At 45.4% G+C, this 14,002-nt stretch overlaps 1 protein-coding gene across 4 annotated transcripts in view; it reads left to right on the top strand.

Moving 5' to 3' along the window:
* The first annotated feature begins 4,944 nt into the window (after positions 1-4,944).
* The window catches only part of clasrp (CLK4-associating serine/arginine rich protein), a 44,121-nt gene continuing 35,063 nt past the window's right edge, over positions 4,945-14,002 (top strand). For 2 of the 4 annotated variants that reach the window (XR_010958789.1, XM_067974895.1), the window contains exons 1-7: positions 4,947-5,003; positions 6,533-6,673; positions 6,829-6,926; positions 8,395-8,496; positions 10,194-10,273; positions 11,917-12,001; positions 13,654-13,799. Coding sequence is in view for 3 of the 4 variants with exons in the window: in XM_067974895.1 (XP_067830996.1) it covers positions 6,575-6,673; positions 6,829-6,926; positions 8,395-8,496; positions 10,194-10,273; positions 11,917-12,001; positions 13,654-13,799 (610 nt within the window). In the remaining variant the exon portion in view is untranslated. Of the gene's footprint in view, positions 5,004-5,478; positions 5,553-6,532; positions 6,674-6,828; positions 6,927-8,394; positions 8,497-10,193; positions 10,274-11,916; positions 12,002-13,653; positions 13,800-14,002 lie in introns of all 4 variants that reach the window. The other 2 variants (XM_067974896.1, XM_067974897.1) reach the window with 2 other exon arrangements.

Genomic DNA, 14,002 nt, shown 5'->3' on the forward strand with positions numbered 1-14,002 from the left:
TATAAGATGGTTTTTGACACATTGTTGATTAAAAATTAAAATGAATTACATTAAAAATTAAAACTTTAAGATTAAGTGTTATTGTGTTGGAGTTCTCTGTACAGTTATATGCATTTGTGTGTGTAAACAGGGCACAAAGTGCATCTCCAGGCAAAGTTATCTCTCATTGATTTAAAGGCCAGGAGAGAGAGGGTACGAAGTTAGGGGAGACTTACCTGCCAAATAAAAATGTAAGGAATCTTACAACACCAGGTTATAGTCCAACAAATTTATTTTAAAATCACAAGCTTTCGGAGATTATCTCCTTCGTCAGATTCATTCATCTGACGAAGGAGATAATCTCCGAAAGCTTGTGATTTTAAAATAAATTTGTTGGACTATAACCTGGTGTTGTAAGATTCCTTACATTTGTCCACCCCAGTCCATCACCGGCATCTCCACATCATGCCAAATACAGGCAGACAAGTGTATCATTTAGATGTACGAGACGTTTCCCTGAGGCTAAGGGAAGAAAGATTTAAGCCAGCTGGTCCAAATACAGCTACAGGCACATAAGGTGGGTCTACCCAGGAACAGAGTCTCCATTACATCACTCTGATGTCTCAGGAGGCTGATGCCATCATCCCAGAGGAAGGTGAAGCGACCAGCTCTACTACTACGTCAACATAGAAGGACAAGGTCTTGAGTTTTTTGAATCATCACGAAAGCTGCGAGCATATTAGCAATAAGTTGAATTAAATAGTCTTCTAATATAGCCAATAGATTTTCTATCTAAGGCTGCTAACTGATTAGCGATATAAGGTGTCTAACCATAAACCAATCTCACCAATTTATATCAATCTTAATATCCACTTAAATTCAGCAGGCGGTTCATGCTGAATTACTGAGCCATAGATGAACTACCTTTAATTCCATTTGTTGACTATATCTACTAAATAATTTGCAGCTTTAACATTTAAATGCTAATTGTGATAATAAGGTGTTAATAAACATTAGTTCTTGACTTTATGGTGTGACTTTGTTGATGATTTGTCAAGAAGAGGTTAATTCATTCACTCAGTAGCTAATGCATTCCTAATAGGGGGAATGGTAGTGTAAATGTTATTATAATCCGAACTGGTTGATATAAGGCAGTTCAGTGTGCCAAATTAAGGCATCAAACACTTACCCTCGATGGGGACAGTGAATTTGCAGATGATTCTCTGATGAGCAATTAAGGCGAAGGAGTTAAAGGTTCATCTCCCTGATTTTCCTCGACCTCCCTGCAGCCTTTGACACGGTCGACCACACCATCCTCCTCCGTTGTCAAAGCATCTCTAGCAATGGCTTCTCTTCCCACCCTTACATTTACCTCTGGAGTCCCCCAAGGGTCTGTCTTTGGCCCTTTCCTCTTTCCCAGACTATTTGCAACTTTGGCATCATATTCAACCCCGAGTGGAGTTTCTGACCCATGTCCTCTCCGTCACAAAGACCGCCTACCTCCGCCCCTCTAACATCATCCACCTCTGCCCCTGCCTCAGCCCTCCTGCTACTGAAACCCTCCTACATGCTGTTAGTTACCTCCAGACTCAACTATTCCAATGCTTTACTGGTCAGCCTCCCATCCTCCGTCCTCCGTAAACGTCAACTCATCTAAAAGTCTGCTGCCCGTTTCCGCTGCGAGCCCAGCCCCCAATGCCTCAGATCTAAAATTCTCATTCTTGTGTTTAAATCTGTTTGTGGCCTCACCCCTCCCTCCCTCCCTCCCTCCCTCTGTAACGCCTTCCAGCCCCACAACACTCCCAGAACTCTCCATTCCTCCGCCTCTGGCCTTTTGTGCATTCCCTCCCCTTCACCCCACCATTGGCAAATGCGCTTTCAGCAGCCTTGGTTCCATGCCCCTCCGCCTCTTCACATCCCTCTCCTCCTTTAAACCCTCATTAAAACCCATCACTTTGACCAAGCTTTTGGTCACCCCTCCTAATCCCTCCTATCTGGCTTGCCGTCCATTTTGTTATGGTTATGCCTTTGTGAAGTGCTTTGGAATGTTTTTCATTAAAGGTGCAATATAAATATAAGTTGTTGTTTGGTGCCCTTTGTTAAACCTTCCTTTCAAGGTTTATTAGGGTACCAATCCCTATAGAACTATAGGGAGGCCACACTTGGAATACTGTGTACAGTTCTGGTCACCCTATTATAGAAAGGATATTATTAAACTAGAAAGAGTGCAGAAAAGATTTACTAGGATGCTACCGGGACTTGATGGTTTGACTTATAGGGAGAGGTTGGATAGACTGAGACTTTTTTCCCTGGAGAGTAGGAGGTTTAGGGGTGATCTTATAGAAGTCTATAAAATAATGAGGGGCATAGATAAGGTAGATAGTCAAAATCTTTTCCCAAAGGTAGGGGAGTCTATAACGAGGGGGCATAGAGGGGAGAGATACAAAAGGGTCCAGAGGGGCAATTTTTTCACTCAAAGGGTGGTGAGTGTCTGGAACGAGCTGCCAGAGGCAGTAGTAGAGGCGGGTACAATTTTGTCTTTTAAAAAGCATTTGGACAGTTACATGGGTAAGATGGGTATAGAGGGATATGGGCCAAGTGCAGGCAACTGGGACTAGCTTAGTGGTATATACTGGGCGACATGGACATGTTGGGCCGAAGGGCCTGTTTCCATGTTGTAAACTTCTATGATTCTATACAGAGTTTGACACTATCAATGAGGGAGCCCTGGGACTGAATGGAGCTCTGTGGCATTATTCAGCTCACAAATGAGTGAAAATTGTTACCTTTCTTATTCACATTTGTTACTTTTTTGTTGCTTTAATCTGTTTTTAATAAAGATTTTATTTTTGTATTTTAGAAACTTTTTCTCCGATGTGACTCTTGACATTCCATGGCAAAATAACAAGCTACACACTCGGATACAGAAGGAAAACAGGAAGGAAGGTAAAGCCAATTAAATACAGCCCTAGATCCAAGATCCACAGGGACCCTCGGATTGCAGCCTGTTTACGACCGTCTCCTCTAGAATCCCTCAAATGTTGGGTAAGATCCACACGGAATGATGTGCTGGAAACAGAAAGGGAACAAAATCTAACATTGACACGAGATACAAAAGCTGAATTCCAGAGGTGAGGAGAGAGTCACTGCCCTTTACATCAAGGCAGCATTCGATCGAGAGTGGTACCAAGGAGCCCTCGTTAAACTGAGTTCAAAGGGGATCGGGGGGGGGGAAGACTATCCAGTAGCTGGAGTCATACCTGACACAAAGGAAGATGGTTGTGGTTGTTGCAGGCCAATCACCTCAGCCTCAGGACATTGCTTTATCAGTTCCTTAAGGCAGCGTCCTAGGCCCAACTATCTTCAGCTGACATATCAATGACCTCACTTCATCGGTCGGTCAGAAGTGGAGCTGGTCGCTGATGATTGCACAGTGTTCAGTTCCATTTTCAATTCTTCAGATAATGAAGCAGACCACGCCCACATGCAGGAAGACCTGGACAACTCCCATGCTTGGGCTGATAACTGGCAAGAAATATTCCTACCACGTAAGTGCCAAGCAGTGACCATCTCCAACAAGAGAAAGCTTAACCACCTCCCCATGACACTCAATGGCATTACCATCACCGAATCCCCCACCATCAACATCCTAGAGCTCACTATTGCCCAAAAACTCAACTAGACCAGCCACATAAATGATGAGCGTACTAGAGCAGGTCAGAGGTTGGGTATCCTGTAGCGATTGGCTCACCCCGATTCCCCAAAGGCTCTCCACTACCTACAGGGCACATCAGGAGTGTGATAGAATACCGTCCACTTGCCTGGATGGGTGCAGCTGTAACAACACTGAACATACTTGACACCATCCAGGACAAAGCAGTTCACTTGATCAACACCTCATCTACTGGCATAATCATCTGCTCTCTCTACCACCGACACACCATGGCTGCAGTGTGTACTATCTACAGGATGCGCTGCAACAACTCGCAAAGGCTTCTTCGGCAGCACCTCCCAAACCTGCGACCTAGCAGGACAAGGGCAGCAGGTGAATGGGAACACCTCCACGTTCCAACCAAGTCACACACCATTCTGACTTGGACATGCATCGCTGTTCCTTCATCGTCGTTGAGTCACAATCCTGGAACCCACTATGTCACTGCATTGTGGAAGTACCTTCACCACATGGACTGCAGTGGTTCAAGAAGGCGGCCCACCACCACCTTCTCAAGGGCACTTTGGGATGGGCAATAAATGCCGGCCATGCCAGCGAAGCCCCATATCCCGAGAATGATTTTTTAAAAATTTATACCCACCTGTAGGTAGCACCCTTGTCAGAAAGTTCGGGATTCAAGCCCCACTCCATGGACGAGCACATAATCTAGGCTGACACTTTAGTGCAGTGCTGAGGGAGTGCCGCACTGTTGGAGGTGCCAGCTTTTGGATGAGATGTTAAACCAACGTCCCATCTGCCCTTTCAGGTGAGCGTAAAAGATCCCATGGCACTATTCAAAACAACCATACTTGAAGCCAAGTGTGGAAGAATCCTTTGCCCTCAGTGACAAGTCTACCCCATCAATGTTCCATTATTGACTCAAGCTGGCGAAAGAGGGTCGATTTTGTTCTGCATTTCCATGTGTCGTGTTGGAACCCCCTTGACCTCAAGTAGGTCCTGCTTACATCCTCCAAGAAGGCCAATACTTTCCCACAAACCCACTGTTTTTTTTAATCATTCATCAATTTTTTTTTGTGTTCAGGCCCTTTTCATAAGAAGGGTGTGCTTTATTTTTATAAACACACTGTTAGTGCAGTGCAGCACCCCGCGGAACTTATGTTTGGTGGGGAATCGTGTGGTTGCAGCAAATAGCCGGCGGATTGTTTTGGTGGAGTACTTGGAGCGGGGCGGAAGTGATCGTGGGAAGCGTTGAGCGGGGCGGAAGTTGCCGGGGGGAAGTTTTTTTCTAAGGAGCCAGAAAGGGGAGGGGGGGGGAAGATGGCGGCGTGAAGTGCGGCTGGTGGTGCTTCAGGTAAAAAAAAAAGAGCTGTGAAATAGGCGGGGAACGGCAGCTGGGGCGAGAGCCGTACCGAGCAGAGTGAGAGCAGTTGGGAAATGAAAGCCGTGGCGGTGGGGCAGCGGGCCGAGGCTGGGAGCCGGGAGTGGGCCTCACAGAGCCTGGGTTTGGGGGGGAGGAGGGGCAGGGAATGGCCACTGGGCCTGGAGGCGGACATTGGGCAATGGGGTAAATCTCCCTCTGGGGCCTGGGAGAGGGGCGGGGACGAGCCACTGGGCCTGGGAACATTTTAAAATTGCTTCCATTTAACTGATGGGGGGGGGGAAGAGACTGGACTCTGGGCGAAATTTTACACTGAAATGATTTACTTCTGTAAAATGCTGTTAGAAGTAGAACTAAAAGTACTTCATTGGCTCTGAAGCTCTTTGAGACCTGAGGATGCAAGTTTGTTCCATACTGATACCTGTCACCTGATGCTGTCTATCTTCAGGTCAAATGCCACTGCCCACTATTTGCCTTTTCACCTTCTTTGAAGAGCTGCTCAGCGCGCTGGGCACGGGAGAAGTGAGTAACTAATGTTTTTATTGTGATTAAACATTTCCCGCCCCACTCTCCAGCCTTTTGTGTACCCCTCTGCCTTCCCTGCCGTGTCTTTCAATGGCTTAAGTCCCACTCTCTGGAATCTGTTCCCTATATCCCTCAGGCTCGCCGTCACCCTGTTTTCCTTTCAAGACTCTCCTTAAAACCCACCCCTTCTAATCTCTTCTTTGGCACTGTGTCCATTTTCTTCACGCCTCAGTGAAACGCCCTGGGATGTTTTTCTACGCTAAACGTAACCTCGTCCTTGGTGATTTCAAACTCTATCTCAGCTCCCTTTGCCCTCTCCCCTTTTGAATTCACTGTCCTGCCTAAACCCCTCTCACCATATAAACTCCTACCCGTATTCATGCCATCTCCCGCAGTTGCTTTACTCCCATAGTCACAGCCTCCTATCCACTTCCAACCCTACTTCCTTTTGCATCTGTGCCAGGGTGCGATATAAATGCAAGTTGTTGTTGAAAGCTAAAAGAAAGAAAGACGTGCATTTATACAGCGCTTTTCAAGACCTCAAGATGTCCCAAAGCGCATTACAGCCAATGAAATATTTTTGAAGTATAATCACTGTTGTAATGTAGGAAATGCGGCAGCCAATTTGCGCACAGCAAGCTCCCACAAACAGCAATGTGATAATGACCAGATAATCTGTTCTAGTGATGTTGGTTGAGGGAAAAATATTGGCCAGGACACCGGGGATAACTCCCCTGCTCTTCGAAATAGTGCCATGGGATCTTTTACGTCCACCTGAGAGGGCAGACGGGGCCTCGATTTAACGTCTCATCTGAAAGAAGGCATCGCCAACAATGCAGCACTCCCTCAGTACTGCACTGGGAATGTCAGCCTAGATTTCACGCTCAAGTCTCTGGAGTGGGACTTGCACCCATGACCTTCTGACTCAGAGGCGAGAGGGATGATGTAGAACTGTAATTGCTTCCCTTTCTTTTCAGACTTGCGGTTTTGTGTAGTTTGTGTCTCAATAAGAATCCAGAATGTGGCACGAAGCTCGGAAGCATGAGCGCAAACTGCGCGGGATGATGGTGGATTACAAGAAGCGCGCGGAGCGGCGCAGGGAGTACTATGAAAAGATTGTGAGTTTTTCACATTATGTTGTAATATTCACTGTTTTGATTTAAGTTTTTGTAACGTTAGGGTCAGTTAATGTAATAAAGTTTTGAAAATTCATTTTTCAAAGTTTGGTTTAAGTTTTTGTTTTCTAAAGTGTTCTGCAATCTTTGATTTTCAGAAAAAAGATCCAGCACAGTTCCTGCAGGTGCATGGTCGAGCATGTAAAATCCACCTGGATTCAGCTGTGGCACTGGCTGCGGAGAGTCCCCTCAATATGTGAGTAATAATGTGTCTGACCGGCTTGTTTGCTATAATCTGACACCTGTCAATCTATTCTTTTTCCCTTTCCCGGTTATGCCCCCTCCATTAGACTTCTGTCTGGTGGGGGGTTGCTATGAGCTGGGATGTCGCCTTGTGCTGCATTGATGGTGCTGCTTTCTGCTCAGTGATTGGCATGTCTTCTCCTGGGTGATGCATGGTATGCAGTCTTCTGTACACAACAATCTGAATAGACAAATTGCACAGCACTAGCTATTCTGAATTGGGGATTTGGGTACGGTTATCGAACATTTTTACAGCATTATGGAGCTCCTATACTGGCTGTGCTAGGATTTGTACATGTTGCTGGGTCAGGTTAGGATCTGGTCACGGAGGTGGGACATCATTATAGCATTGTATGGCTCCCACGCTGGCTGCTTCAAATAATTATTCTGTTCCTCCACATGTTCCAGTTCCATTTTGATAAGTGTGACTAGTAAATTGCTCATGGCAATGCCCACAGTAAGTTGACAAATATGTTTTTTTATATGCACAAGATGTTAACGGCGTTTGGAGAGAGATTTCAGAAACCCACTCCTCAGCAGCAGCCACTGGCTAAGACCTGCAACTACATAGCTACAGGCTACTGTTTACATACAGAATTTCCATTCTAAATATTTACACAGGCAATTTCAACATTAAATATTGACACAAAAGCATGACGATAAATGACAAAAGAAAGTGAGTGCATACACATGATTTATAATATATATAGACTAAATAATGAGTCACTGTACGCTCCAACCCGGTATGGTATTTATCAGTTGATCTATTTCTTTAGGGGCAGAGTGGGGTGGTCCTGTATGACAGATCTTCTAGTGGCTCAGTGGTTAAATATGCTCCCATGTGATGAGCTGAGCCAGGCAGACTAGAAGGTCCCGGGTTCGATCGCTGGTCTGTGCTGCTCTTAGCCACGGCAATAGTAGGAACATATAGTTGATCTCAGCAGCCCTGGGCCAGAGATGAACATTAGCCAGGGATCCCACTCTTAGCACTAGTGATGCCTGTTGAAAAGCACACGTGCGGATGCCGGATGAAGGTGGGGACTGGGCTCGGCAGTGTTTTGCCCCCTCCCCACCCAACCTTCACTGCGACTCCACTGACGTTGTAGGCTCATACGTGAAAACCGGCCGCTTGGGCAAGATAAAGGAGGATGCCCAGTTTCCAGCAAGAGTTAGAACCTTTGAGAGGAGGAGAGCGGTTTGGGTTGGGGAGCGACAGTGCTGTATAACACTATAGGGAAAAGGGAAGTTTTTTTCTGTTCTGTGTGAACAGGGACCTAGATCCCTGCTAATCAGGCTGTGAGTACTAAAAATAATTTTGCTTCCCCCAGAGATTATTCCTGTTTGTGTTATCTGTACACAGTGTTGTGTGCACCCCTTTGTCGCTCAGAACTGCTGAATGATTCTGGTTTCTATTCTCCTAGGATGCCCTGGCAGGGTGATACGAACAACATGATTGATCGATTCGATGTTCGGGCACATCTGGATTACATTCCAGAGTACACCCCGCCTTTTCTGTGCGCTCTGTGAGTATCAACGTGTGTAATCCTTATGGGATGGGGGTGCTTCTTCCCTTCATTTGTGAAATAAAGAGAATTCACCTCCCCTAATTGGCAGGAGGACAGGGAACCCTAATACCACCTCCATGGCCACCAAAGACTGAGGGATTGGTTTCTGAGCTTGATGTGTATTACTGGAGGATAACGCAAAATTACATTTTAAAAGGAATAGTTTGTAGTTACATAGTGCACACTTAATCCAGGTAGTCACCAGGCTCCCTGATGGCCTACTGAGTAAACACACTGCGTGGTAGTGTAGTCGGCCATACAGATCAGGAAAGTCCCATGGGTGAATCAATCCCTGCTGAGTTAGCTTCTCTAAGCAGGGCAACAATTAGGGTGTCAAAGCTGGCCTCCATCTCTTGGAATGAGGATTGGGGAGAGAAATGAGCCAGGACTCTCACTCCTGATCGCTGTCCGTAACTCCATCCAGAAAATGTGTGTATAGTGTGGTGCGGGTGTGTATGTGGACACCGAGCAATGACAGGGTCCAGTTTGGTTGTGATGCCACCTGTTGTTGACTAGCCCGCACATGCCCACAGTCTGAGTGAAGAGTGACCACTTGGGTGGGATTATAGAGGACTGCTGATTGCAATGGAACAGTAGCCCAGCAAGAGTCCATGTTCAGGAGAGGTGGAAAGGAAAGTGGAAAGCCTGGGGAATATGTTCTGGTTGTCATCCAGTCAGCCTGTCTTGTACTAAAGGTACATTTCCGTGGTAGAATTGCAATATTAACAACTTCAAAGCAATAAAGGTTATGCCACTTTAAGTCTAAATTATAAGTAAGTGTGGCTCCGTATCCTGCAGTGCATTTCCCCAACACCAATTTGATATATTCCCATTCTTCTTGACCATTAAATTGTAACCCACAATCATTCTGCTGACGGTAAAGAGGGCCCCGTAGGGAGCTGCTGCTTGTTCAGGGTAAGGATTATTCACTGTGGATGTATATACACCTCCGATTTGTTCAGCAGGATAAGGATTACTCCCTGCGTAATTGCAGAGTTCCTGTTTTTTGTCAAAATTGAGAGTTATGCTGTTGTGGATAAACATCCTGCTAAGGTCTGAATGATGCGGATTGGCAGATTTGAATGCCATTTGAGACCTGGGATTCACACATGTACCCTGTGGCAGTCCAGTACTCCATTGCTAGAGCTACTGCTCATCTAAAATTTACAGGATAAAACAACTGATATTTATTTACAGCTGAACAGGATATGAAACACAACATTTAGGGAAATGCTAGGTGGTACGAATATTCTTCAACTGAAAAATAAAAAGCTGTTAATATTTTAAACAAAGCTGAGGTTCGTAACACAATGAATTCAGGTGGTTTCATCTTCTAAAATTCTCATCAGTGTGTTGTATAGTAAAGAATGATCTCATAGAGGGGGCAGTTGAGTGCTTCATCTGATGCCTTAATTCTTTTGAAGTAGAAATTTGCAGTCAAGCTTAAGGATGTAAATATTTAAGTGTATACTGCAAGTGTGGAAATAAGCAAAATTCACACAACCCAGTCACAGCTTCACACAAACTTGTTCAGGGAGTTGCAAACCCAAATAAAGCCTATTATACAATTTTGATCTTTTGAAGAACAGACACTCTCCCATTTTTAAAAAGATAACATTTAGAACTTGTGATGAGCATTTTTTTCTTTTATCCAGCTCTCCAGAACATGACAATGATGAACGGAAGTGTAATTACGAGCGATACAGAGGTCTGGTTCAGAACGATTTTGCAGGCAGTAAGTGTCCATGCCGTTTGCTCAGAAACTTGACCAGTAGAACCTAGCTACATTTATATTAGTGGAGCTGTCGTGATGGTTCAATGGGTAAATGCCCAACCTGGTGGTGTCCTAATCCACACGGATCTAAACACACCTGTTTCATGCTGCGTTACTGGATTCCAGCTGGGGTGCAATGATTGGCCTCCTCATCCGTGGGCGAGAGAGGTGGCAAATCGGCCAGGGTTCCAGCTTCTGATCACTTTCCAGTGACACTCTTGCTAGAATATGCACATCTGTGGATGTCAGGTAAAGACAGGATTGGGCTTAATGCCTTCCACTGTTGCATAGTCTGCTGATCTTCACTGTCTAGATTCACGAGAAATGGCCACTTGGCTAAGGTATTGGAGTGATCTCGGTGCCCGTAGAACGGTACCACAGCCAGGACAGGGGCATGAGTGTGGAACGTAATTATGTGAATAGTGGGACATGGCATGTGAGATGAGCGAGATTGCCAGTCTTAAGATCCTGAAAGAAAATGGATATTGAGAGGGTTTCTTCTTGGACTTTGTTGTCCAGAACGCTGTGGCTAAACCCCTCCCTTCCCTTTTGGATTAGCCTCCTGGGATCTTTGTTATCCAACAGGTGGGGCAGAAGTATCTAGCTGTAATATATAAAATTAGCTATCTGTTGCGGACTCCTTATTTGGACAGCGTCGTTTTGTCACGCCTCTAGGTAGCATCTCAATGGGGTTTCCCCATTATAAAGCTAACTGTCACACCTGCAGCTGCAGGCTTCTACTGGATGAAGTTTCCTAAACTGCAGACCCCCCCCCCCCACAACCTATATCCACAATATCAGGGAAATCTGCTTTACATAGAATTTACAGCACAAGCAGACCATCGGGCCCACCGCCTGTGCCGGTGTTTATGCTCCACACGAGCCTCCTCCCTCCCTACTTCATCTCACCCTATCAGCATGTCCTTCTATTCCTTTCTCCCTCATGTGTTTATTTAGCTTCCTGATAAATGCATCTTTGCTATTCGCCTCAACCACTCCATGTGGTAGTGAGTTCCACTCTGAGTTCTCCTGAATTCCTTATTGGATTTATTAGTGACTTTCGTATATTTATGGTCCCTAATTTTGGTCTCCCCCATAAGTGGAAACATCTTCTCTACATCTAGCCTGTCGAACCCCTTCTTAGAGGTCTTTAAAATTATCAGGTCACCTCTCAGCTTTCTCTTTTCTAAAGAAAGGACCACCAGCCTGTTCTTTCCTGATAGTTATAACCTCAGTTCTAGTATTGTCCTTGTAAATCTTTTTTGCACTTTGTCCTGACTATCCATGGGCAGTGCCTTGGAACATCAACTTATTTTTTGTTTAAAAGGTAAAAATGAATTTTGCTTGAGTTGCATTGGCAGCATCACTGTTAACAGTCTCAATGCTAATCGCTATGTAAAATAAGAAGAAAATGCTGGAAATGCACAGCAGGTCTGCCAGCATCTGGAAGAGGAACAGTGGGTTAATGTTTCAAGTGGGAGACCCTTTGTCAGAACTGAAACCGTAGCCTGTCTTCTCTCTTTCAGACCCAGTAATTTTTGTTTTGACTTCAGGTTTCCAGTGATCGTTCCCTTTTTTTAACCTTCTGTTCTTTTGTGTTTCAGTTGCTGAGGAGCAGTGCCTGTACCAGATATATATTGATGAGCTGTACGGGGGCATGCAGAAACCCAACGAAGATGAAAAGAAAAAGTATGTACAGAATCCAGGGGGAGGGAGGGAGGGTGGAAGGATTAAACAGCATGGAGCTATGTATTGCCTTTTTTTGTTGTCTAGTCTCTCTGATACATTAGTGGCCAAATGGACCCAGGTTTGTGGTGAGTGAGTTGACCTCATTGGGGGCTTGTGCAATTGGCCTTGATGTCCTCTTGAGCTTGGATGGGGATGGTGGGGGGCAGGGATGGAAAATCAGTTCTGGGCGTCGCACCTCAGGAAAGATATATTTGCCTCGGAGGGGGTGCAGTGCAGATTCACTAGAATGATATCGGGGCTAAAAAGGTTAATTTATGAGGACAGGCTGCAAAGACTAGGCTTGTATTCCCTCGAGTATAGAAGATTAAGGGGTGATCTAATTGAGGTGTTTACGATGATTAAAGGATTTGATAGGGTAGATAGAGAGAAACTATTTCCTCTGGTGGGGGGAGTCCAGAACAAGGGGGCATAACCTTAAAATTAGAGCTCGGCCGTTCAGGGGTGATGTCAGGAAGCACTTCTTCACACAAAGGGGAGTGGAAATCTGGAACTCTCTCCCCCAAAAAGCTGTTGAGGCTGGGGGTCAATTGAAAATTTCAAAACTGAGATTGATAGATTTTTGTTGGGTGAGGGTTACGAAACCAGGGCAGGTAAATGGAGATAAGATACAGCTCAGTCATGATCTAATTGAATGGTGAAAGAGGCTGGAGGGGCTGAATGGCCTGCTCCTGCTCCTATGCCACGTTCCTACTCCCAATCGCTATCCAGTGAGGATACGAATAGGGCTCGGCTGTGATGCCCCTGCAGTATAATAGTTTGCAGATACTCCCTGTCTGCATAAACAGTGGGCACATGGACAAGGACTGCCAGTGCCCATGAAACTTATATTCGGCCTTCAGGAGAGGAAGCGATAAAATTGGGAAATACTTCAACTGCTGCGTTGACAAGCGTGGTTGTGTGAAAAACTTGGGTTTTAAATGCCCCTGAATTCCATAGCGGGGTTGGCAACATATTGGCCAAAGCAGCGATCCCTCTTGCTTTGAATTCTTTGCCTTTCATTTCATACAGTACATTGATATTGGGGGTGGTGGGAGAGCGAGTGTCAAAAGGTAACCCTTTGCATCAGAATTTAAATTGAACCACACCAGTAGGGAGTGTAAAGCTTTTCCCTCGACCGGCTGAACTTATATCTGTAAATCTTTAACCGTTCATTGTGCGCTCTCCAGATACTGATACCGACCAGTTAAAGAAAGATCTTCCATATTTGTAGTGGCTTATCATGTCTCATAGAATTACATTACATAGAATTTACAGCACAGAAACAGGCCATTCAGCCCAACTGGTCTATGCCGGTGTTTATGCTCCACACGAGCCTCCAGCCACTCTTCTTCATCAACATATTCCTTTCTCCCTCGTGCTTATCCAGCTTCCCCTTAAATGCACCTATGCCATTCGCCTCAATTACTCCTTGTGGTAACGGGTTCCACATTCTTACCACTCTCTGGGTGAAGAAATGTGCTAAAGAACTTAACGTACAGTGAGTTGCATTGAAATGCTGTGACTGCTGTTACATAGGCAAATGAGGCCGCCATTAGCGCACAGCAAGATCCCCCAGGTGACTAGTTTGACCATCTGTCCACCTTCCTCCCAAGCAGACTGGCAGAAAAGAAAGCATCAATTGGCTATACTTACGATGACAGCTCAGTAACCACAGATGAAAAGATCGAGGAGAGGGATGAAAACGATGAGGACGATTCAGATGAGAAGAGTGATTCGGACGAAGAGATCCCAGATATAGGTGAGCTGCTGCACTGCATCAGAAAGCTGGCCCTGAACCTCCATACCAGCAGAGGGTGCTGCTGAATGTTTAAACAGGAAAGAATGTCAAGGAAGTTTTTTTTTTGTTTTCCCAGGGTCTAGTTAATTCATAATAAAGGTCAAATTTCTGACCCCAGTGGAGACCTGTGTGTTACCCTGGGGTTGGGCAGCTCTGGTTTGACT

The sequence above is a fragment of the Heptranchias perlo genome, chromosome 41, assembly GCF_035084215.1.
Source record: "Heptranchias perlo isolate sHepPer1 chromosome 41, sHepPer1.hap1, whole genome shotgun sequence".
In the NCBI taxonomy this organism is placed as follows: domain Eukaryota; kingdom Metazoa; phylum Chordata; class Chondrichthyes; order Hexanchiformes; family Hexanchidae; genus Heptranchias; species Heptranchias perlo.